The sequence below is a fragment of the Alternaria burnsii genome, assembly GCF_013036055.1.
Source record: "Alternaria burnsii strain CBS107.38 chromosome Unknown 740, whole genome shotgun sequence".
Taxonomy (NCBI): Eukaryota; Fungi; Ascomycota; class Dothideomycetes; order Pleosporales; family Pleosporaceae; genus Alternaria; species Alternaria burnsii.
In genome coordinates this window covers 794616-818200 of record NW_024066112.1, presented here as the reverse complement: position 1 = coordinate 818200, position 23585 = coordinate 794616, and the positions used below count along the sequence as shown (strand labels likewise).

The following is a 23585-nucleotide window of genomic DNA, read 5'->3' as shown; positions in this document are numbered from 1 at the left end:
GAGGTCGTCTCCGCACACGCGACGCACATCCTCATTCCCACCGTGTTGGAGGAGCACATCATGGGCGCATCAAGGACAGTCCTTTCACTACGCTACTGACTCGAGCAGGGGATGGCTTGACGGTCTATCTCGCCGTCGTGGTTCCGGACTGCCGCGGGAAGACTAGAGGCACGCCTCGACAACGAAACCACGTTGACGGGTGCTCATGACGAGTTCTGCCAATGAGCGCAGCCGCTAAGCCCCTGACGGCCAATGGAATAAGGCTGCATGACGGCCATCCAGGAACCTGCCACAAATCAGGAACCGGCGCCGGAGCGAGGATGAAAGGGGTGGAAACGTGGGCCGCAGCGAAATGACAGCTTGATGCTTGCTTGTGCCTGTGACGTTCCTGACGTCCCCTTGCGATCGAAGGATGGGTGCAGCATGTGCAATATGGATGCAGGCACCCAGGGCGCGAAGGGCAGGCAGACGGCAGCTACTTGAGAAGGGTATATTCTCAGCGTGGCTTTGCGGTGAGGGGAGCGTGTGCGCTGTACATAGGTGAGGCTATGTCTCTCGCGCGGTGAATTAGTCGTGGCCGTACATAAGACGCGTGCATGGCTAATGCACATGTATGCGCGCACGACAAAATTGGCACGGCGATGCACGTCGCATCACGTGGGGGATCATAAAGTGCAAATGGCCGCAAAAGTGAGAGCAGGGGGCCCAATGAAAGGGGACGATAAAAAACATCTTGCAACAATTTGTGCCATGGGCTGCCCAATGTTGGGCGCTAGGCTGCTTCGGTCAGCCGAACGCTCCTTCCTGCTAAGCTTGGAACCACCTTCGCGCCGTCCTTCACCACACTCGCCCCGAGCCTGGTCTGTCAGCCCCCGTCTTCATTTCGCGCCTATTCACTCCACCCCCCCAGCGCCACACTCGCATCTCCCCCAAAAACAATCGCGTCGCCATGCTTCCTGCGCTGACCGCTTCACAAATCCACACGCTTCCCCCACCAGTCTCGCTGCGCATGAATTGTGTTTCGCTCGTTGACTACTAACCCGTCGCGTCTCTCTCCGCCCATCTGCCGCCTGTGCCAACGCACGCAGCAGCGACCGCTCTCACCATAGCAACAGGCCGACTGCTGGCCCTTTGACCGCACTTGTCCCGTCTAGGCCGCCCGATCTTCATTGTTACGACTCACAACGCTCCCCGAGCGCCGCTTCCACTCTAATCTCTTGGTCTGGCCTGGCGACTCGTGCAAAGACCCAGTACCGCACCCCTTGCTGTCTCTCATTACACGCGCCGTCCATCAATCACAGCAGCCTCTCAAAGCCGGCGTCTTTTCGTTCGTGTGGCTCTGACCTCCATCACATCTCGCTCCCGCTAGATCGCTCCGTCTTGTGTTGCCCCAAGCCGAATCACTGGACCTTGCCAACTTTCACCTCCTTCACTTGCGATTCGGAAGTCCACATCCCTACTCCCCCGAGCGCACAGGCACTCTCAAATCTCCCAGCCCGATCATTAAGCCATCTGCGCTATGGTCACAAAGTCATTCCTCTTTCAACCTCACTAGAACATCCTAACCTGCGGAATACTACCCGTCTACCGTGGTCCTGGGCTTGTCTCCACACGCCCTCCCAACCGTCGTCTCTCATTTTCTCGACATTCCCGCACCTGCATCAACCTGGACCCTTACAACACGCTCCTATCGCATCTCAAACCCTCGATACGCACTGAACTCCCCCTCCCCCTCAACTCTACGACACATTCCCAAGACGTCTAAGAACCAACATCACCTTCTGCAACTCCAACCGTCACATGAGATGAACTAAAGCCCCCTCGAGCATCGAGCATCATCGTCCAAGGACTCCACAATAGGTATGTCCAGTCCATCGCTCGTCATGACGCATCTCCTAACGTGTACAGTCCTTCCCATTGGAAGTATCTGCTATAACAGATCTTCAACACAAAAGGGTATATTCACATCAATATGCATCCAGAATCACAAGCACAGCCACATGGCTGGGCCTCCCTTGAGGAGAGGTATGAGGTGATGAAGGAGATTGGTGACGGCAGCTTCGGCAGCGTCGCGCTTGCACGCGTTCGAACTGCGGGATCTCACATCGCTCGTCGTGGTACTCTGGTATGTACAACGTCACACAGGAACTGAGGTATCGAGTCAACTGACGCGTCACAGGTCGCGATCAAGACCATGAAGAAGACTTTCGACTCGTTCTCGAGCTGTCTTGAGCTTCGGGAAGTCATCTTCCTACGATCACTACCACCACATCCTCATCTGGTTCCAGCCTTGGACATCTTCCTGGACCCTTACAGCCGAAGGCTTCACATTGCCATGGAATTCATGGACGGTAATCTGTACCAGCTCATGAAGGCACGGGATCACAAGCCAATGGACGCGCACAGTGTAAAGAGCATTTTGTTCCAGATAATGTCCGGACTGGAGCACATTCACGACCGCGAGTTCTTCCACCGTGACATCAAGCCAGAGAACATCCTCGTCTCAACATCGCAACAAAACGACACATCGCACCCCTTCCGACGTTACTCAGCAATGATGACTCCTCCTTCAACACCCCCAGCCTATACGATCAAAATTGCCGACTTTGGCCTAGCAAGGGAGACACACTCCAAGCTTCCATACACAACCTATGTTTCCACCCGATGGTACCGTGCGCCTGAAGTGCTCCTACGTGCTGGCCAATATTCAGCACCTGTCGATATCTGGGCAGTGGGTGCTATGGCTGTCGAGATTGCAACCCTGAAGCCCCTCTTCCCTGGTGGAAACGAGGTTGACCAAGTCTGGAGAGTGTGCGAGATCATGGGCAGCCCTGGCGGTTGGGTCAACAAGCACGGCCAACGTGTCGGTGGCGGTGAGTGGAAAGAGGGCGTCAGGTTAGCGCAGAAGCTGGGCTTCTCATTCCCCAAGGTATGTCACTCGAGATTGTTGATACACGATTCCGGCTAACAATCACATAGATGGCCCCACACTCAATAGACACCATTCTGCCATCACCACAATGGCCTGCTAGCTTGGCACAATTCGTCACATGGTGTCTGCTATGGGACCCCCGCGCAAGGCCTACTTCTCGACAAGCTCTTGACCACGAGTACTTCCAAGACGCTGTTGATCCTCTACGCCTTAAGTCCTCGTCGTCTCGATTGTTGGGTCGCAAAGGATCCGAAATCTCTGGCAAGGACTCACCAGATGCCTCGCCCAAACTCACATCCAAGACCTCGTCATGGCTTCGTCGATCACTCGTCGCTCGTGAGAGTGCCCCAGCAGTCCCACAACACACCACACAGCAACCTTTGTCACCTCGGCCATCTCCAGCTCACGCGAATTCTGATGTGAGTGGGTCAACCAAGCAACGCCCGGCTGCTACTAAGCGAGCTACGTGGACAAATGGGGCTTCCAACAATGGCGCGCCTATCCCAATCTTGCCTTCCATCAAGCCGATCTCACCACTTTCGGCCGAAGTCACTGCACAAGCCACTGCAGCAAGCAAGGTCGGACGACAGCTCTCCGTCAATTCACACGGCAATCACTATGCGGATGTGCACCGACAAGAGGCAGAAAGAGCCCTGAATGGACAGTCGGATGTGACATCTCCTGTTAACGGCCAGAAAGAGGGCTTCTTCTCGCACCTACGCAAGCGCGCTCGACGCCTCTCAGGCCGTTATCAGACCCCCATGTCGCCAAACTCAGACGACATCGAAGCCAATGCCGGATGCGCTCCATGGGCGGCCACTAGCGCCAGGCAATCCTTGATCATGGATCAATCACAAGGCGCCCAATCAGCCTCCACTTCCGATTTCTCTGAGCTAGACAAAGCACTGCAGCATGTCAGAGACAGCGTGGAGGCACATTCCCAACAGACTGCCTCAACGAGGAGCTCGCGTGTTGCAACGAACCCAATGCTCAAGCGCCACCACTCAGTACCTCACGGTCCTGAGCCCCGAAACCCAGAGAACGGACCTAATGCACCAATCTCCTCTAGGACACGACGAGCGCTCCAGAACAAGTCTAACCCGTCAAATCAGTACGAGGTTCCCAACGAAGAAGAAGAGTTGCTCAGCGAAGTTCTTGCATCCGCAACAAAGGCTGCAAAGAAACTGGACCAGCCGAAACCGCAAGGTCCACGCCCCGCTGTGTCATACCCGACTCCGTCTCCATCACAGAACCGCAACAGTGTGGGGTTCGGACAATCTGACTATATGACACCCAGCAAGCCTATGGACATTTCCCAACATCAGAGCAAGAACGAGCAATGTGTTTCCAAGTGGCCAACGCCGCCCGATGACGGTTCAGACTGGGCTTCAAGTGTGGCCGCCAGCCTGATGGCAGCTCAAACCCGACACCGATGATATCCAACATCGCGGGACCCATACTTCTTTTCGCCTTGCCTTCGCTGCATGCTCTTCCATCCATATAATTGTAATTTGGGTCACCGCACCCGCTCATTGTCGCTTCCTATACGACCGTACGACATTGAGCTCTCCCGTCTGGAACGGTGCACGATTACAGAAAGATAGACACAGACGCTATGCGCTGCAAAGCCCTCAAAAGCAAAGCGCACTCTCTGGGATGGTGTTACTGGCGTTATAACACACCTCATCGTCCTTTTGCGCAACCACTATCGTTTTACCATTTCACAACGTTAACGTTGTCCTTTTTTCTCTCTCTCAATATCAGCTCCACATTCGCTCTGTACCACCACCACATATTTTCCTTTTACTGAGTCAACATCTCGGGTGGCATCTTACATCATACTTGTGGCGGATCGACACGAGATTATCGTCTGTTCATTTCGCGGGAAATTGTCGATACCTTGTCAGCAAGTTACTCGGGTCTACTACAGGGATTGTCCGTGTTTGGGGACACCCTGTGTACACCTTGCTTCTGTTTCAGTTTTTTTTGGCGCGTCTTGCTGGCGCTATCCCGTACTATACTAGACCGAGTTTCCTTTATGTGCTTCATCTCGTCGGCGGATACCCCCAGTTTAAGCATTTGGCGACTACATCATACCATCACCAGTATTATTTACATATATCCTTGTTGGTTAAAAGGGAAGGGGTGATGGAGGGAGGTAACCTTGTTTTCTTGGGATAAAACTTGGTACATGGGAGGTGGGTAGAATAGTTTTTGAGCGATCAACTGGCCCTGTTTCAACTCTCCTTGCGTACCATTTTTACCTGCACTCTCCTTGCGTACTCTATCTTGATTTTTTTCTCAGCCCCCACATACCAACCGTTGTAATATGTAATAAGACATATAGCCCAGGATGGCTAGTCATTGTATGTTTCTTGCCTCGCGTCTTTCGCGTATGGCTCATGGGAAGGAGTTTGATACCACCTGGATTCTGTTTTCATACTGCAAAGCCTCGGTTCTGGCTGGACCGAACGCGTATCTCATATGTAACATTAGTTAGCTACTCCATCATCATCAATGAACGCTGCTCGCCTGCCTGCGCCTATTGCGGCATCAGACTGCAATAACTATACACTGTTCTATCCTCAGCATCCATGCCAGACCCTGTATATCTATCCGCTTTGACGGCAACAAGTAGCTGCTTTCGCCACAGGACACGCAATAATCTTGCGTCACCTTGACCAGACAACGCATCACCCGCGTTATCGCCACAGCCATGAACCCTTCTTGCGTTCACGGTGACTCAAGACTAGCCACGTCTTCGCTTGGGCTTTGGGCTTCAAGCATATTCCCTATGTGCCACAGACCCTGATTCTCCGAGATCACCATCGATCCTACTCAAGATCGTCAATATACCGTACCGGCCTTCCTTACGTTATCTTCACTTGGCTTGGACAGCATCTTCCTGGACATATAGATGAAAAGACGGTATGTGAGTATACAGCGTTATCCTCGTCAGCGTCGGGCAGCCGAACTCCACGGCATGATCGTCAGCTCAAGTGCAGATCATGTCCGTGTGTAGTGACATTGGTATTGTGTATCTTGCGCTCCCTCGCCTAGCCTGTGTGAGTGGTGATCGTGGAGAGAAGGAAGTGCGCGTGGTACAGTAGGGGGTGAGGGCGTTAGGGGATCAGGGCCGGCCCGTTGCGTATACACTTTTGCATGTGCAGCCACAGCGGAAAAGACATGGAATGACGTCGGCTCTGGCTGCGGATAGGCAATAGTATTGCTTCTTCTACTTCTTCGATTGCAGAGGTTGGTAGCATAAAAGGGGGATATTACCGGCTGAAAAAAAAGAAAGCAAAAGGATGCGCTGAGGTTACAGTGAGAATGCAAGTCACACCTTGACATGCAATATAGAAAAAGCGGCTTCAAGTGTCTTGCAGCATGCCAAATCCGATAATCTTGATCAATGATGAGATATATTTGATTTTCAAAGAAACCCATAACCGATGCGAATGCATTATTGCACGGCCAGCTCCGGTTCTATGCTTGTAGAAAGAACGCCACCCAATGCTCATGCCCGTGTCTAATATGTTCGTTCTTTTGTAAACAAAGCTTTACCATCCGCCGCCAGCGGTCACGGCCAATCCAGCAACACGTTCCATATCGCTTTGCTTCTTTTTGCCAACATCGCTTTCTACTTTGATATACGATGTGTATATCAGCTTCTGTTGATCGACCGCCGTTATGCCGGCCCAATGTGCCATGAGATCCTTCATGCGCGATCTCGATATACCATCAACGACATCATGCTCGGGACTGTGACCATTCGTTCGCGCATTTGCCTCGTCTTCCGAATCGCTGCCCGAGAAGTAGGCCTCGTCTACCCTTGCGAGCCACTCTTTCTGCTCCTTCGGTCCTGGCTTCGGTGCGGGCGCATCTTCATTCGCCTCTTGGACCCCTTCGTAGACGCGTACTTCTTCTACTTCCTGAACCTTGACTTGGCCACCGCCGTTTGTACATCCGCCTGGACAAGCCATGACCTCGACGTAAGCATAGTCTTTGACGCCCTCTCCTGCGACTGTAGCACCACCTGGCCTTCTACTTACACCTGTCTTGCCGCCCGGTAACCTACTGGCTTTGGCTGGTTTAAGTCGCCGTACCAAGTTCTGGATATTTCTGAAACCGTAGAATCGTGCTGCTTTGATTATTGTTTCTGAGCCACGGACGACCGAGTACTCCACCACATCGGCATTGCGCCCTCTTGCGACTGATATCGAGGATCCCGGATTCCGAGCTTGGTATGTTTGTAGTATGTGGTGTAGATATCCACCGGAGGGCCCAGCAGCTACGCTCTGGTTCTTCCGGCGCGAAGGAGGGAATAGGAAAGCGTCGATCTTTGTGTCTGGGAAGGGTGTTCGATCGGCAGAGGAGAGCGGTGTTCGTGGAAGAGAAGCAAAGTTGATACCACGAGCAGCTGCAAGGTGTAGTAGCTCACGGGCTGTGATGACACAATCGGTGTCTCTTATCTTGTCCTGAGATTGATCATAGCTAGGTAACCAGGCAGCAGAGGTGAGCTCGCCACGGCTAGCCTCGAGTTTCTTGTCGAAACATGGCATGATTGCGAGATGCCATATCTGAGACGGTGGCACGTTGTATTGTTCGCTGAGTACTGACTTGATTAATGTGCCGGTAAGGGCTTGCGGCGACTTGAGACGCGAGAGATGTGGAAGGACATATGGGTGTGTCTTCTCGGCGTAGCATATCCAGCCAGGGCAGGCCGACGTAAGAATGGGTGCTTTCGGTGTGGTATCTATTGCGCCCTCCGAGCCAGGCTTTGGAGATGCCTTGAGTGCTTCGGGAGATAAAGCATTTGTAACCTCGTCCGCCGCCGCTACGAGGCAGGCTTCGCGCATGGCATTGGTGTCGATGACCCATGTGAAGTCACTTCCCTGGTGGCCACCAGACTTCAAGCCTGAGGGTCCACTGAGGAGCTGCGCAATCATATTTCCGGCTTCAACCTCGGAAACATTGAAGACGGCCGCCAGACTTGCGCGAGTCTGCGGTGAGATGCTGGCGACGAACAGCTTTCCTTGAGCATTGTGTCCATTTATACCCTTCGTCGCTCCGTTAATGGTATGTCCATTTGTTGCTCCATTTGTGCCATTATGTGCCAGCCACGGTGTGCGTAACGACGGGTAGGTATCGAGCGTTGTGAGGACCTCGGTATGCGATTGTAGCGAAACTAGTACTGCCTCTGCACTCGTTACACAGCCTGAGCACGCGAGACAGTCTGTAAGCGATATTGAAGCGGGTGGTGGCGGTTCTGCTGCAGCGGCTTTCTCTTCGGTCGTGACTTCGTATGGATCCTATGACCTTTGTCAGAATGCGCCGGCCTATGACGCAACGCGCGAATCAACACACCGAGTTATCTGCTTGTTGCACTGGAAGCGTCTCTATAGGCTTTATACACGCGACACCTGGCGAAATAAAATCGTTGAGGTCGTCTGCCGAAAGAATGGCGCTCATGTTGCGCCGTGTTCTAGTGGGGGAGGGGCGACAGGCGCTATCGCGATGCGACTTGAAGAATGTACACAAAGACAATAAATACCTTATTATGCAGGCAGAATTAATGATTCAATGAAGAAAGAAAGAAGAGCGCAGTACTACTTGAAAAGTCCGAATCCCTCGCCCCGATGTCGCGGAGAAAGCAGTTACGCAACGCGCCGGCCTATCGATAGGCTCGCATTTCTAAAAGATTCCGATGACAAACCTCCGCGGCGAGTTGCCACACTAGGTATCCACTTCCTCTGCATGCGAATCTCTGTTGCTGTTCACGTGCTCGCGCATGCCATTCTTGAATGCAACAGAAACACACGTTCACGCTTGGTTACATCAGCTGACGCGATATGGTTGCTCACCCAGCATAGGAACATATAGTACGCGGGGTGCGTCTGCTCGGCAGATTGATTTAGCCAGGCAAGCCGCGCATCGAATGGTCGTAGGGAAGGCCTCAAACCTGGAAAGTGAGCAACATGGATATAGTATTTCGATCTACCTCTGACCATACTATGTCGCTGCATCTTACTAGCTGATCATGCTTTCTTTCATATCTTCGCAGTACCGCTCCTGCTGCGCTATCCCTATGTATGCGACGCATTTTCATCGATACCTTGAGACCAATGTCTTCCAAGAGCAGCGCGAGATTCGAGGTTGCAAAGAGAAGGACTGCTTGGAGCTCGGCGCCTAGATTGCTGACGACATGTGTTTTCTTCGGTGCCTTGTGGTTATGGTTCAACATGAGGACGCCTGGAGTCTTGATACCGGCAGATTCATTTGCCTACGTACAAGATGAGAGCCTGAGGGACATTTTAAACACTACGTTAGGGGTATGGGAGAGCCCCAACCAACACTACCGTTCGCTAACACAGCCTAAGTTCGAAGGCATCTTGGTCCTCAACCTTCCATTCCGTACCGACCGTCGCGATGCGATGAGCCTTTCAGCAGCCGCCTCAAACATCAAACTCGAGTTCGTGGAAGGCGTCACGGGCGGGAGCATCAATGAGAAAGCGTACCCTCCACCAGAAGAAAACAGGAAGCATTCTGCAGGCATTCGAGGAAGCTGGAGAACACATATGAATGCTCTACAAAGGTACATGGTCTCTGAACTTTATTACGAGACGATAGTAAGCTAACAACCTGAAGAATAGTCGACCGTAATCTTACCACCGCACTGATTTTCGAAGACGACGTAGACTGGGACATTCGGATTCGTCAAAACCTACAACGGTTCGCACTCGCATCACGCTTTTTATCAGGGAACCATGGAATCTCTACTGTGAAGGACAAACTCGAAACGCATACAAACACAGAGACAGAAGACACAGCCTTCAAGATCATCGACGCTTCAAACCTTCCAAAGACACTAACCTCCCTCCCTTTATCTTCCATACCCTCCTACAGCAGCGATCCCCACATCTCACCATACGGCGACCCAACACAATGGGACATACTCTGGCTCGGTCACTGCGGTACCGGCATGCCACGTCCAGCACTCAGCCCACACATCCCCATCAACCATCGCCACAGCACTACTACGACCATCTTAACCCAACCCAACGATTTTACGGTCCCCTCTGCACAACACCTGAAAGCTCACCCCTTCCAAGGTGACCCCGACGCCCTAGGTACCACATTTCCGCCCCACACACGAATCTATCACCAAGCAACGGGCGGGACTCTATGCACAGTCAGCTACGCCGTCTCCCAACGCGGCGCCCGACGCCTCCTCCATCAATTTGGCGTAAGTGGGTGGAACGGCATTTTCGACAGCGAGCTAGGCCGGTGGTGTGCTGGCAATGATCCTGACATGGGCCGGCAGGCCCAGAACTCTCATACTACTGTGGAGGGTGGGGGCATAGGTGTGAATGGAGACGAGAGGGTGTGTGTAACAGTTCAGCCACCGATATTTGCGCATCATCATCCAAACAATGGGGAGAGTGATATTGGAGGGTTGGGTGGAGGTTATGCAAAAAGGTACGAGACAAAATATTTGAAGTATAGCGTTAGGATGAATCTTGCGGCTTTGATTGGAAGAGTGGGGGGAGAAGGTGACACGGAGGGTTTGGTGGACCAGTGGCCTGATGGTGAGGAATGAGGATGGTTGTCACGAAAGTGTTTCTGGAAGAGATAATCAAGTTGAAGTGATATGGTGGTAGTATTTCCAAAGTCCTTGTTGTAGCTGTTGCAATCCGCCTACTAAGGCTGTGGCTCTTGACTCTCCTCACTCTCTTCGCTTTCCTTCTCCCATGCATACAGCCATTTGCAAAAAGACAAATCTTCTCGGTACCCGCCGAGGCGTTCTCCCGTTACCTTCCTTCAAACTATGATTATAATGGAAATGAACGACTCGAAGGTATCATGAACTGAACAACAAGCGGCCGTCCCATCGTCCCCTCCGTGTAACGCCAGTAAAAGCCAAGAAAATGCACCCCTTGTACAATGCACAAGCTCACTGGGTATAATGACCTTGCGCCTTTTGTGTTCAAACAGATTCAATGCGTATTGCAGATGGCAGCCTTGATATGACTCCGGGCTCCGCTGGTTGCATGATCGATTTTGCGCCTGTCTTGTGCATAGTTCCGCATTGTTGTGCGACCCAGGGCTTTGTGTGGAAAGTATCGCGAATACGCAGTCCTTGTCGTCTAGCTGATCATTGGCAGCCTCAGTCCAATCGTATTCTGTTGCTCAAATCCGTCTTATTCTTCCTTCAGCCAAGAAAGAACATGCGGATCGTCCAACACAACTGTTCTCCATATGGCAAAATCGCATCAGTCGAAATTTTCAACCCTTCTGCGTGACTGGGACTTCACTCAATGAGCGGTTTCCGTACGCCTCCCACGATTGCAATTCCAAGTGCGCGCAAGCCTTCTGGGTCGTTGGATCGAATAATAGTACTGGCGGGTAACATGGGGTTGTCGGGTGTGACGTGTGCGGCGTCCTTGGCTGCCTGCTCAATAGCCTCCATCTCCTCTTTGCAGCCAGCATGGTCAAACGGACAAACGACAATGGGCTGACGGAGAAGAATATCCCTCGCTGACGACATTTGTGCCTACTCCCAGTCAGCAAAATTCACAACATCTGGTTTCAAGTGCAGCCTACCTTGACTGTGAGGTAATACTCTATTTTGTATAGAGTACCAGTTGTCGTGAATCCAGTAACAGCATACATGGGGAATTCTTTCTGCCCTCTAGGTATGATACCTGCGTTGTCTCGTAAATCTTTTGCGGGAAAGACCAGTCCAAGGTTGGTGAAGTATCCAGCTTCGGGCATCTTCACTCCGACCTGCTGCTGTGTTTTTGCCAACGTTTTGACCTTGCGAGTCGGTTCGTCTCCCTCGTGATTGAAGATGATCTCCTCGTCAATCCCAACAGTAATCTTTTGTATCGTAACCTTCTTTGCCTTGCTCAGCCAGTCCGGATTAGGACTCAGTTTGATGTACACAGAGACTGGATCCATTGGCCCGTAGCTCCATCTCGGCAGGCTGATCCCAAGAGTGACCAGGTGGTCCGTTACTCGTTCGGCGCTCTCTGGTCGATTGTACATGCCAAATGTTGAGAGGGTGTCGTATCGTTGTATGGGTACTGCGAAAGGATACTTTTTCTGTTCTTGAGGCCCTTGTTGCACTGTCACGACGAGTTCGTAGAATGTCTCAGCTGTCCGACTAGGTAGTTGTAGACTCGCGGGCGGTACCCTCCTCGCTACTTCCTCTCCACCACGCCCATAGGGTATGAAGATGACGAACGGGAGGTCCATGCATAGTATGCTCTCGTGTTCTCTTCCAGGTGAACATCGATAGAGGAGCATTTCCTTGCCAACAATGTCGGTAATCTCCTTGCGCGGGGCTGCCAGGTGCTTCTTGGTGACCGAGTCGGCAGACGGGTGTATTGTTTCGCGCCGGTGTAGTGCGATGGTGACGAGGGAGACATTGACGGGCGCTGAGACTCCAATGAGTGGCCGGATCTCGACCTTGCCTTCTATGCGAGGCTGTGGTGTGTGTCAGCATCAGGCCAGTACCCTTGCTGAGGGAAAGTTGGTCCTACAGCGACTCCAGGCGAGCTACTTGGAGCGCAAGAGGTCCAATGAGAAGAGAAGGAGAATAGAGACACGTACGAGTGTTGCTGATATGCCTGGATAGCCAACCAGAAAGTTACTGTTTGGCGGTCCTGAGACGCGAACAAAGGCCGACATGTTCGTTTGTCGCAGCGCAGGCCTGGGAGGGCAGCGAGCGCTGCATGGGCGTGGGTATGGCCTTTCAGGATGTGCTTGGCCCGTCCAAGTCGCGCGTTTGAGGCTTTACTGTGCTGGTGCGCCGGCCAACTACGCCGTGCTTGGAGCTAGGTAGCCTTCCGGGCAGCGAATTGTGGGGGTGGAATGATGTAGGCGCCTCGTATCTCGAACCAGCGGGGCTCTGGGTGGCAGCGGCGCCGGTGGATGCGCGGCGGGCCCGTGGGTTAGGGATGCGATATGGATACGGTCGTGTTTGGAGTGAATGCGCGGCGGGGATACTGTGGTGGATTGCGTCCCGAGAGTCGTAGGGCTGCCCGAGTGGAGCCTATGCGGCTGGCGCTTATGATGTCCAACGTCTACCAGCGTGGAGAGCCCAGGGGGGCGGAGCGCGATGCTGGCTATAGCAATGATGATGGCAGCGAATGCAGGGTGATTGCATGCAGTAAACGCAGTCGGATAGCCGCGCGATGTTCTAGGCGCGGCGAGGGTGGAGGTAGAGGAGCTTCTCGACTTCGAGGGTCCGATTCGTGCGCCATCATCGCTCCTCCCAAACCACAAACACGACCGATCGGCACCCGCGACCATGTCCGTCACGGTGCGTCCCGACCCTGTGCCATCTCAGACGCGCTGCTAACTGCACACAGCTACATACCACCAAGGGCGACATCAAACTCGAAGTATTCTGCGAAGCCGTCCCCAAGACCGCTGAGAACTTCCTCGCCCTCTGCGCATCCGCCTTCTACAACGCCTCGCCTTTCCACCGCCTGATCCCCTCCTTCATGGTTCAGACCGGTGCCCCCGCCTCTGACCCAAAGTCCAAGACCTCCACCTCCATCTATGATACCCCAAACCAGCTGTTCGAGGACGAGATTCGGCCTGCGCTGAGACACAATGCGAGGGGAATCGTGAGCATGGCGAACAAGGGCGCAAATTCAAACGGCTCACAGTTCTTCATCACCTTTGCGCCAGCACCGCATTTGGACGGCAAGAACACCGTCTTTGGAAAAGTGCTACAAGGGTGGGAGGTGCTGGATGACATGGAGAGCGTTCAGGTAGACAAGAAGTCAAGACCGCTCGACAAGATGGAGATCAAGAGCGTCACAATCCATGCAAACCCGCTTGCAGGATGAACAAGGTGTGGTTAGGCAGACAGTGGCTGCAACGCGACATCATCTAAGCTGAGAGCGTAACGTGTGGTTGGAGCCTGAAGCATGTCGCGGCATTTGAAGAAAAAGAAACCGCAAATCAATGTCTGAGCAACGGGTACCATCACGAAGCATCGGTACAAGGAAAGAGTGGGTTGTGAGATCATATCATACTGATCATGGCTGGCGAGGCCGTGGTATCTACGAAGCGCCGACCTAATGCAAGACGAGTCAAGAAAATCTAAGAGAGGTCCAACTTGTCCACCCTACGCGCCGTTGGTCGTTGTGTCGTTCGACAAACTCGCCGCATGCTCCTCCTCGTAACCCTCCGTCTTCATATCCAGCAATCCTAATTCCTCCTCCTCAGCCTCTGTCCGCTTGTAGTCCTCAACCTTGATCTTAGGATCGGGCTCCGGCGCAGTAAAGCTCTGGACATAGCTGCTGGCAAGAGGGTCTTCAAGAACAAGAGTGAACTTGTCTTCACCGTTGATGGCGGCAGAGAGGTTGTGGAAGAAGGTGTTCCACTTCTGCTTGGATTCTGAGTCCATCGAGTCTCCTCCATCGCCAGCGTCGAAGATTGAGGATCTCAAGTCATCACGTACTTGGGTCAGGAGACCTTCGATCGTGGTGAACCTGCCACCAAGAGTACCGGGTTCGACACTGAGGTTGAGCTCGAGGCACGACATAGCGCACGACTCGGCTTTGAGAATGTCTCGTGACAGATCCTCCTTGCTGTCTACAGTGACTGTGATCCGGCGGCCCAGTTCAGGAACTTCGCCTCCGGTCTTGACTTCGTTGCTTCGGTCTGCATTACGTTAGCTGATGAACCCTAATTGTTTGATCAGTTCAACTTACATCCACAGTGGTCGCACACTGTGCTCATCAGGACTACCTGCTTAAAATGGGGAATGTTGACCATCTTCATATTCGTGGTACACGACTTGGTGCATCCCGGGCAGCTGGCAGGGAACGAATAGACCTGATTCTCCACGATATCGTCCTCATCTACATTGTTCACCATGGGAGCATGGGCGGAAGGCATCTCCGGGTACATCTGTGAAGCCTTGTACTCTTCTCGAATCTCCGTGGCAGGGGCCTCACCGCTGGTATCGCCGAGACCGAGTGCTTCGTTCTGTGCAGCAGTTCGTGGGTATTCGTTGCGAGAGTATTTACCTGCACCGAGTACGCTTGGAGGCTCGATCGAGGAGTTGCCGGCGGGGTCGTCGATGGTGACCTTGAATGGTAGTTTCTCTCCGCTTGCCATCTGCTTGATTGTGTTGATGACTCCCTGCAACTGCTCATAGACCTCTGGTACCACTTGCTTCCTCTCTTCCTGCTTCTGCTCCAGATCTTGCGCTACCATCGCGAGAATGCCCTCCACATTCGTCAATTGTCCTCGGCCAGATGGTATCTCTAGGTCGATGTCTTCAACGCGGAATATCGCCGTATCGCTCTTGATGATCTGACGGCTCAGATCGTCGGCTGATTCGACTTTGAGGGTGAACTTGATGCCCCGTTGCTGGATCTCGCCAGCAGGCTGAACCTCGGAGTTCTTGAAGTGGCAATGTGGGCATGAGAAGGACATGAGAACGATCTCGCGGAAAAATGGGATCCTAGTGAGGAGAAGGCGTGTAGTACCCTTGAGAGTGTCAGCTGAGTCGACCATTGTCTTGCGAACGCGCCTACATCTTCATGACAGTTCATACACATGCTTTCAATCTCATCGACGACCTTTGTGTCGTCGTCTCCTTGTTGGGCGCTCGCCTCTGCGACCTTGCGGCCCATATCCTCGAAGAGGTCCTTCGCGAGGCTCTGTTGCTGTGCCATATTTGCAATCGATTATTGACGTTGTAGGTGGTGTTGAATAGAGGAATCGTGCGTGTAACTGGATTAACTTTCGCAAGTTGTGATGACATAACGTCTGGAAATTTTTGAGCCCCGCGCTTGCATAGCGGGGTGTCGCTAGACCCTTCCATGCAGGTGCGCTTTCAGTCAGCCCTACGGACCTTATAGCGCAAAGTCCATGAAATCGAGCCCGCCCGCGCCCGAGTCCTGCGTCTTCTTCTTGTCAAGCATAGCTTGCAAGCCGCCCCTTCGTGCCTTTTGTCTTTGCTTGCTGCTCGCATTTATAGTCTTTGCAGCGACATTTTCCTCTTTGTTGGTCGTAGTCGTTGCCTCCGAGATTGGGACCGTGTCCACTGGCGGCTGTAATCTCTCGGTCAATTTGCGACGTCTTCGCTCTCGTGGAAGCGTTTGATGTGTCTCTCGCTGACACCGCAAGCAGGTATAGCAGATACTCTTTTCAGGCTCCGATGACTTGTTGCCAATACTTCTCTGGTTTCCTTTGTTCGAGACCTTGCACGACCATCCTGGAATCATTACATTCCCACATGCGCCGCAAACACTTCGACGATAGGCGTCCGATTCTTTGCTCGATGTGTCGACTTCAGCATCTTCAATTAGCTTGTTGCGTGTATTGCCCAGAAACGCTGCCGTCGTTGGCGATGGAACTGCGAGGATATAAGCAGCTTCTTGGAGGAACTTCGCCCTTAGTTGAGTTTGGTCTGCTGAAGCCATGTGTTGAGAGGACCTAAATGATCTCTGTGCAGGTCTTGGAAAGCTCCCTGCAGGTCCAGTATCTCCACGTGCTCGCTAGTTTATCGCAACTCCGACCTCCGACACTAGTGCTGCAGGTCCCTCGATCGTACTTTCTTTGACAACAGCCTCCACTGCAGCAGATACTCTGCGAGTATATTGTGACTTCTGCGCCTATGCACTGCGCAACAAAGATTTCACCAGCATCTCTGTAGTCGCGCTGCTAACAACGCTCGTTCTTACTAACTACCAGGTTACCAACCTGATTGAGTATGGCCGCCCCAGAGTTAATAGAACAGCAGAACCTGCGTATAGCAGTAGAAGGTTGCGGTCACGGAGTGCTACACGAAATCTATGCATCTGTGGCAAAAGCGTGTGAATTGAAAGGTTGGCCAGACGTTGATCTCTTGATCATCGGCGGCGACTTTCAGGTATGCAAACCGATTCCAATGTCCACCCAGCGACTGACTTCGTAGGCCGTTCGAAATGCGTCCGATCTCAAGGCAGTATCGATGCCTTCCAAGTACTATGCGATGCACGACTTTCACGAATACTATTCAGGCTTGCGCACAGCCCCGTACCTCACTATATTTATTGGCGGCAACCACGAAGCGAGCAACTACATGTGGGAGCTATACTACGGCGGCTGGGCCGCCCCGAAGATATATTACATGGGTGCCGCCAACGTAATACGGCTAGGGCCATTGCGCATTGCTGGGTTGTCTGGTATTTGGAAAGGCTACAACTACAAGAAGCCGCACTACGAGCGCTTGCCCTACAACAGTGATGACGTTAGGAGCATCTACCACGTTCGGGAAATTGACGTGCGGAAACTGCTTCAGATACGCACACAGGTGGATATCGGTCTAAGCCATGACTGGCCGCGTGGTATGGAGTGGAAAGGCAATTACCGACAACTCTTTAGCTGGAAGCCAGACTTTGAACAAGAAGCCAAGGACGGCACTCTCGGTAGCGTTGCCGCGAAGGACGTCCTCGAGCACTTGCGACCACCCCACTGGTTCAGCGCCCATATGCATGCTAAGTTCCCAGCTGTATGGAACCACGCAGAAGCTCCGAATATGGCACCCGATACCGACAACCCTGTTCCGACGGTCGTGAATGACGGCGAGATCGATCTGGAGGACGTAGACGAGGAGCCCATCCCAGCGCCCAAGAACGATGCGGAGATTGATCTCGATATGGATTTGGGTGACGATGAGGCGCCGCCTGCACCAGTCGCAGAGTCAAAGGAGCTCCCCAAATCTAACACAACGGAGAGCGAATCCCAAATCCCTGATGACATTCGGAGTCTTCTACCAGAATCTTTCTCACGCTCAACCTTTGAGCCAAAACAAACTTTGCCCTTCCCTGAAGACATTACGAATAAGACAACCAAATTTCTCGCACTTGACAAGTGCTTGCCCAAACGAAGCTTTCTCCAGTTGTTGGAAATAGAGCCACATTCACCTGCTGAATTGCAAAGACCTTTGCAGCTACAGTACGACAAAGAATGGCTTGCCATTACTCGCGTCTTTGCCGATCACCTCCAGGTAGGGGATCCATACGCGCAAGTCCCTGCAGACAAAGGTGATGCTTTTTACCGACCTCTTGTGGAGAAGGAGATGAGTTGGGTTGAGGAGAATATCATTGCTACCAACAAGATGACCATCCCAGAGGATTTCACACAGACTGCGCCGGTATACGAGCCTGCTTTAGGCATTCATGTCCAAGAGTCCCCGCAAGAGTACAGTAATCCGCACATACAGGCATTCTGCAATTTACTGCAGATCCCGAATATATTTCATGCGTCAGACGAAGAGCGGGCACAACTAGCGCAAAACGGTCCGAGGCCGGAACAACAGCGGTCTAATCGAGGCGGGGGGAGAGGCGGAGGTGGACACAGAGGGGGTGGACGTGGCCAAGGGCACAGAGGTCGTGGAAGGGGCGGAAGGGGTGGACGTGGCCGTGGTGGACGCTGGTAAAAACTTACCATCCGCGTGGGCCGATACACACTTAAGATGATGCGAAGAAAGTCGTCATCAGGCCAGCTCATTTAGAGCCTCACTACTCTATCCCAAACTCCGAGCTGTCCGGTAGCATACGCAATTTTCATGGGCTTGCGATATGTTCCACCACGCCAGTGTAGTCGTATGCTGGCCACGACTTTGTATACATGATGGGAACTATTGGTGCCCAAGACTAGCAGATTGCACACGCGGCTAGCGTTGTGTATCCGCTTATATCTGCAACTTGAGATCGAAAGTCGGCTCCGTGCACCATTTGACATGACGGATGGTGCAGAAGTTTGGGGTCTACCGTTGTCAAAGACCCACAAGGGTTCGGGCGCCGGACGTTTTGAACGAGGTCCCTGCACGATGATGTCGAGACTAGTTGCCGAGTATGGCATTTCGCGTACACCGCACATCTAGCTCAGGCATTTTCGTTGGAGCTTGTACAGCTGTCGCAATCGTTCGCTGGCAAGCGCAGCCGGCAGCCGCACACACAAGGCCGTGTTCTGGAAACTATAGCCAAAGCGGTGGCTGTGGTATTGAATTGCTCTCGTCCTACGTCAGAGGCCGGCCATACACGCGATGGGCGCAGCGGACCCGACGAGAACACTGCAGGCGGGATCCCGTCGTGCGGACACGTTTTCAATATAGGTGATATGGATAAAGTGCGAGGATTCGGTCTTGTCTCGCGACTGCCTGGTGATCGTGCTGATCCTAGACGTACTAGTCGAGAGTTTATTTGACTCCGCAAGCCAATCTTCGCAAGCTGTGGCGAAAGGGTTGCGCGTGCTGCTCAAGAATAACCCCAAGACTTCCAAGGTCGCCGCTGTTTGGTTCCGCATGACTGGGCAGAGGCGGCGTGTCGGATGCGCAATCCTTCCAACACTCGTGCGAAGACGTCCGAAGTCTGGTTTGACACTTCCAAGCGGCTTGGACGACCCTTACAGCTGTGACAGTCCTGCGAGCGTACCTATTTTCGGGGACTCGCAATCATGGAACTGTGCAACATGAACACTTGTCGCACGCGGTTACGCGCCCGTTATGGCCACACCAAAACCGAGTGGCTGCCAGCGGAACGCTGTCCAGAACGCGTCGGTACGTCATATCCTAGCCTTAGCGCCGCCGTTATTATGCGTCGAGGCCTCGCGATCGACGGGACAGACCCTGAATCGTTGGTCCCTGGCCTCTTTCTGCCGTGGACACACGGACCTGTCCACATGCTCATCCACACACGCCCTGGATGAGTTTAAAAACCTTTCGCAGCCCTTGCTTACCCAGTCTTTGTTCTATATTTCGGCATATATCGTCTACTATCGCTTCTAGCATTCACATTTCCGCCCTCGTTACTACCTATTTCCGGTCTTCGCTATAGCTTACCACCTTGGTATACTATATCCGGACATTGCCACACAGGTCTGGACCATTTATCACAAGCCGCCTCCCGCGACACATCACCTGTAGATCATAGTAGCCATCCACGTCTATACAAGTTTGCCGGTGCTATAAACATCTACATCCCTCCTCACATCCAACCGTCTACACATCGACCACATATATACACACTAAAATATTTCAATACCACTGTTAATACGATGGCATCACGCTTTGTCGAAAACCTCGAAGAGGTCCCAATTAGTCATCCCCATCTCAACGTCTCACTGGATGACATCCTCGCAGAAGAGAGCCGCAAGAGGTCCTCTTCCCAATCATCCGGCAGCTCGGAGACGCGTCGATCAGGAAGCAGCTCGACACCAAGTCCAACATCACCCATCAACACCGAAAGCAAGCTCAAACGGGCTTTTACTATTGGCAGCAAGAAGGGTCGCCGAACTTCATGAATGAAAGTCGACACGTCCATCGCCTGGACCAGTTCTACACATCTATTACGAATTCACGAACCACGGTTATCAGACCATAACGACATCACCAAAACTTTCTCGACCAAGCGTTGGAAGAGACTAGTCTGTCGCCTGACAAGCGCCGAACCGTCAGTTGTTGTCGCTTAGGTGACGACCGGACGATTATTCGGACGTCACTATCACGACATTCCATAGCATGGTCACTAGCGCCACGCACCGCCCGCGCCCCATCACTATCATCATCATCATCACCATCATCATCATTACACAGCCACGATGAGTGTTTTACGAGGGAATGTCGCGACGGAAATTATTGGTTGGAACATTGGGCAATCAAGCACCAAACTGTTCAAGGTCATCTTTCTCGGAAGACATTTGTTGATCTCAACGACAACATACTTTAGTACACAACTATCTATTAATCATACACTTTATCCTCACCAATGTGTTCCTACTGCAACGATTTGGTACCTTGGATATTCTGTCAGCATGTTCAGAAAGAGTGACGTAGCAATGTACCTTGCAGCAGCGAAATCGCGTCTGCCATCAGTTGGCAGCAACGATACTCGTCACTGACTTTACACTCACGCAGGTGGTAGTCTTACCCCGCCAATATGGTTCGCAACTATCTAGTTTGAGCTGCGTGCCTCCCTTGCTCACAAGCTTAGAATGACCGCCTGCTTGACAGTTCTTTGATCCTTGTCCCAGTCCTTACAACATCTCTACAACCTATCATTTTGCACACCTCATTCATCACCTACCATCGATCGCCAGGAGGAAGGAGAACACAATGGCTGCAACAACACCAGTAACCCTGATCGCAACCCTAGAATCCCACCTCACACCGACCCTGGCCTTTACATCCCCACCAACATCCCCCTCCCAACCTTCCCTCCATCTGATACCCCCACTCACTCTCACCAAACTGCGCAACATAGGCCCCGGCCGGGTAAAAGACATGCGTTTCCTTGGCCAGTCGAAACAAATCATCAGTCATGTTCCCCTTCTCGCTGCGCCGCAGACATGCAGCAGAATCAACGACGCGATGCATGCAGCGGTTATCATGAACTCGGAAAAGTTCTCTGTATTGAGCATGTTGCCTCTAGAAGGCAAAGAGGCAGCAAGAGAGTTGGCGAGGTGTGTGGGAAAGATGAAGTTTGTTGGGGGTTGTATTGGGATTAGTAGGAAGACTGAACTGGAGGGGGTGGAATGGGAGGAGCTCTGGGATGCTGCAGAAAGATATCGAGTGCCGATTCTATTAAGGGAGACGTGGCCGGTAGGATCTGAGGTATGTTGCAGCTTAAATTGTGGAAACCAGAAAAGAGAGAAAGGGAACAAGATGTAGACTGACATGTACAGATGACGGACTACAAACACACTTTTCCTTCTACCGTATACGCGCCCCTCTTAACACACGTTCATACGTCGCATGCTACTTCTCCTCTCCCATTACTACACCTTTACCTCAGCTCCGTCTTCGACCGACACCCTGGTCTACGTCTCATACTTGCGCATCCCGGCGTTCTTCCCTCTCTCATTCCACGCATCGAAATGCTCCTCACCACTATTCCTGCTGCGGATAAACCTAAGCGAAGTTTTCTAGATGTCTGGCAGCACAACATCTACCTGACGACGGCAGATGCGCAAGACATGTCAAGTCTAAGGGCGCTGCTAGAACAGATACCAGTGGATAGAGTGCTGTACGCGAGTAATTACCCGTTTGAAGAGAGGGGAAAGGAGTTGATGGATGAACTCAGAGATAGTGGGTTTTTGACGCAGGTGGAGTGGGAAAGAGTTGCCTGGGGAAATGCAGAAATTGTGTTTGACTTGAAAGGAGCAAACACGAAGGGAGGAAGGAGATAGAACACATCCGAAGGGTAAGTTTAGTTGAGAAGCAAGTTTGTAGCTTAGGAGATAGTGGGAACACCTAGGGTCACCAAGAACGTAAAAAGTGTTGATAGTTTATTCCCATGCATCAATGTGATGTGTATATGAGCGCCCTGCCAAGTCATGACTCCTGGCTTGTGGTATCTTTCATGTCAAATCGTCGTCGTATCGCATCGCCTTTCTCTCGTCGCCCGGTCGGCCGTTGGTATGACCAGCGCTTATTTCTTGCCCGACTTCTTGATTCCCTGGGAACCGGTGTTGAGGGGTCCCTTGCCCTTTCCCACGGTCTTGGCTAGATCCTCACGCTGTTTCTTCTCTGTACGTCGTTAGCACGTCTGTCGTAGTCCTTGTTCTTGTAGTGGCGCTTCGCAGCCCGTGGCGCTCTAGGCTCCTGGTAGCAGAACATGGGCGGTACGCACCAGCAGCGAGCTTCGCCTTGTACGCGATGTCATCTTCGTCGAGCTCGACGGCCTTCTTCTTCTTCTGTTTGTTGTGGATGGGGTTGGTACCCGCTGTGGTATTTTGTCAGCCTTTGACCCCGCATCAGTTTGCGCAGAAGTTTTGGCGCTCACCTCCTTGTCCTGAAGGCATCTTGTAGAAGTCGGTTGTCTTGTTGGTCCGGTCTTCGGTGTGTAGGTGAAGGTCGAGAGATTTACTCGCAGTCGTCGAAAACGTTAGGCGGTAGCAGGCGGTGGGAAAGGGTCTCGACGCCTAAGAAAAGTGGGATGTGCATAGCCACAGGTATCGCCCCATGTGGCGCATGGTCACGTGATCACATCATTTGTCGTTACGCGCTAGGTGTCACGGTTGGAGCTCATCTCAGCGCTGATGAGATTCATCTACGACCGGGGATACCGCGGCATATCATGTGCATCTGCAACAGTCTATCACCGAGAGATACAAGCGCGTCGCGTGCTGTTCTCCGTGGACTTCATGTAGAAGAATTATTGGCTTAAGCTCGTTCCAGCGCTGGCTCCCCGCGTGGTCTTCAAAGGATGCGATATGGTCACCGCCCACACGCAACCAATGTGCCGACCCACCCGAACTCCACAGCTGGCTATCAAGCGATGCTCTCTAGCACGAATCATGCGATCTCTGTACTTCACCGTCATCATGAGGCTGGCCGGAATGGCCAGCTGCTTTGCAACGATGAAACTGTGGCAGCGACACCGCACTTATGGTCCTGATGAACTACTTCGGTAGTTTTAAGCATCAAAAACACAGAAATAAGAGAACCCAGACGGCAGCCAAAAGCTTTGTTTCGCCGCGTCTTTCTTGTGTCGAGACTTGGCATGCTTGCGACCACGAACAAATCTACCCGATGTTGACATTGTCGCCGGCAAACCTAGCTGCTCACGGGCTAGATGGTGCACTAAACACCATCTCGGCATCAATCCGGCTCGCTTCTCCTCAAAACAACGGCGCC

General features: G+C 52.5%; 11 protein-coding genes across 11 annotated transcripts; 6 read left to right on the top strand and 5 right to left on the bottom strand.

Annotated features, from left to right (window-relative positions):
- Positions 1-1972: 1972 nt before the first annotated feature.
- GT037_005127 (serine threonine-protein kinase mak) lies at positions 1973-4368 on the top strand (the record flags this gene model as incomplete). Its single annotated transcript, XM_038930174.1, has 3 exons — positions 1973-2125; positions 2180-2929; positions 2980-4368. The coding sequence occupies 3 exons, from the start codon at positions 1973-1975 to the stop codon at positions 4366-4368; spliced, it is 2292 nt and encodes a 763-aa protein (XP_038787124.1).
- A 2124-nt stretch (positions 4369-6492) lies between these two features.
- GT037_005126 (uncharacterized protein) lies at positions 6493-8404 on the bottom strand (the record flags this gene model as incomplete). The annotated part of the gene is made up of 2 exons (XM_038930173.1): positions 6493-8244; positions 8300-8404. The coding sequence occupies 2 exons, from the start codon at positions 8402-8404 to the stop codon at positions 6493-6495; spliced, it is 1857 nt and encodes a 618-aa protein (XP_038787123.1).
- Positions 8405-9057: 653 nt separating this feature from the next.
- Positions 9058-10532, top strand: GT037_005125 (uncharacterized protein; the record flags this gene model as incomplete). Its single annotated transcript, XM_038930172.1, has 2 exons — positions 9058-9527; positions 9581-10532. 2 exons carry the CDS (start codon positions 9058-9060, stop codon positions 10530-10532), a joined length of 1422 nt encoding a protein of 473 aa, XP_038787122.1.
- A 711-nt stretch (positions 10533-11243) lies between these two features.
- On the bottom strand, positions 11244-12625 carry GT037_005124 (arrestin domain conatining protein; the record flags this gene model as incomplete). Its single annotated transcript, XM_038930171.1, has 3 exons — positions 11244-11486; positions 11537-12421; positions 12548-12625. 3 exons carry the CDS (start codon positions 12623-12625, stop codon positions 11244-11246), a joined length of 1206 nt encoding a protein of 401 aa, XP_038787121.1.
- Positions 12626-13247: 622 nt separating this feature from the next.
- GT037_005123 (peptidyl-prolyl cis-trans isomerase b precursor) lies at positions 13248-13794 on the top strand (the record flags this gene model as incomplete). The annotated part of the gene is made up of 2 exons (XM_038930170.1): positions 13248-13259; positions 13309-13794. 2 exons carry the CDS (start codon positions 13248-13250, stop codon positions 13792-13794), a joined length of 498 nt encoding a protein of 165 aa, XP_038787120.1.
- A 281-nt stretch (positions 13795-14075) lies between these two features.
- GT037_005122 (zinc finger protein zpr1) lies at positions 14076-15636 on the bottom strand (the record flags this gene model as incomplete). Its single annotated transcript, XM_038930169.1, has 3 exons — positions 14076-14614; positions 14665-15448; positions 15496-15636. 3 exons carry the CDS (start codon positions 15634-15636, stop codon positions 14076-14078), a joined length of 1464 nt encoding a protein of 487 aa, XP_038787119.1.
- A 180-nt stretch (positions 15637-15816) lies between these two features.
- GT037_005121 (uncharacterized protein) lies at positions 15817-16386 on the bottom strand (the record flags this gene model as incomplete). Its single annotated transcript, XM_038930168.1, has 1 exon — positions 15817-16386. The coding sequence occupies one exon, from the start codon at positions 16384-16386 to the stop codon at positions 15817-15819; it is 570 nt and encodes a 189-aa protein (XP_038787118.1).
- Positions 16387-16676: 290 nt separating this feature from the next.
- On the top strand, positions 16677-18386 carry GT037_005120 (lariat debranching enzyme; the record flags this gene model as incomplete). Its single annotated transcript, XM_038930167.1, has 2 exons — positions 16677-16835; positions 16881-18386. 2 exons carry the CDS (start codon positions 16677-16679, stop codon positions 18384-18386), a joined length of 1665 nt encoding a protein of 554 aa, XP_038787117.1.
- Positions 18387-20005: 1619 nt separating this feature from the next.
- GT037_005119 (uncharacterized protein) lies at positions 20006-20676 on the top strand (the record flags this gene model as incomplete). The annotated part of the gene is made up of 2 exons (XM_038930166.1): positions 20006-20234; positions 20345-20676. 2 exons carry the CDS (start codon positions 20006-20008, stop codon positions 20674-20676), a joined length of 561 nt encoding a protein of 186 aa, XP_038787116.1.
- Positions 20677-21062: 386 nt separating this feature from the next.
- On the top strand, positions 21063-22135 carry GT037_005118 (uncharacterized protein; the record flags this gene model as incomplete). The annotated part of the gene is made up of 2 exons (XM_038930165.1): positions 21063-21560; positions 21632-22135. 2 exons carry the CDS (start codon positions 21063-21065, stop codon positions 22133-22135), a joined length of 1002 nt encoding a protein of 333 aa, XP_038787115.1.
- Positions 22136-22377: 242 nt separating this feature from the next.
- On the bottom strand, positions 22378-22750 carry GT037_005117 (uncharacterized protein; the record flags this gene model as incomplete). Its single annotated transcript, XM_038930164.1, has 3 exons — positions 22378-22475; positions 22579-22671; positions 22732-22750. The coding sequence occupies 3 exons, from the start codon at positions 22748-22750 to the stop codon at positions 22378-22380; spliced, it is 210 nt and encodes a 69-aa protein (XP_038787114.1).
- Positions 22751-23585: the final 835 nt, after the last annotated feature.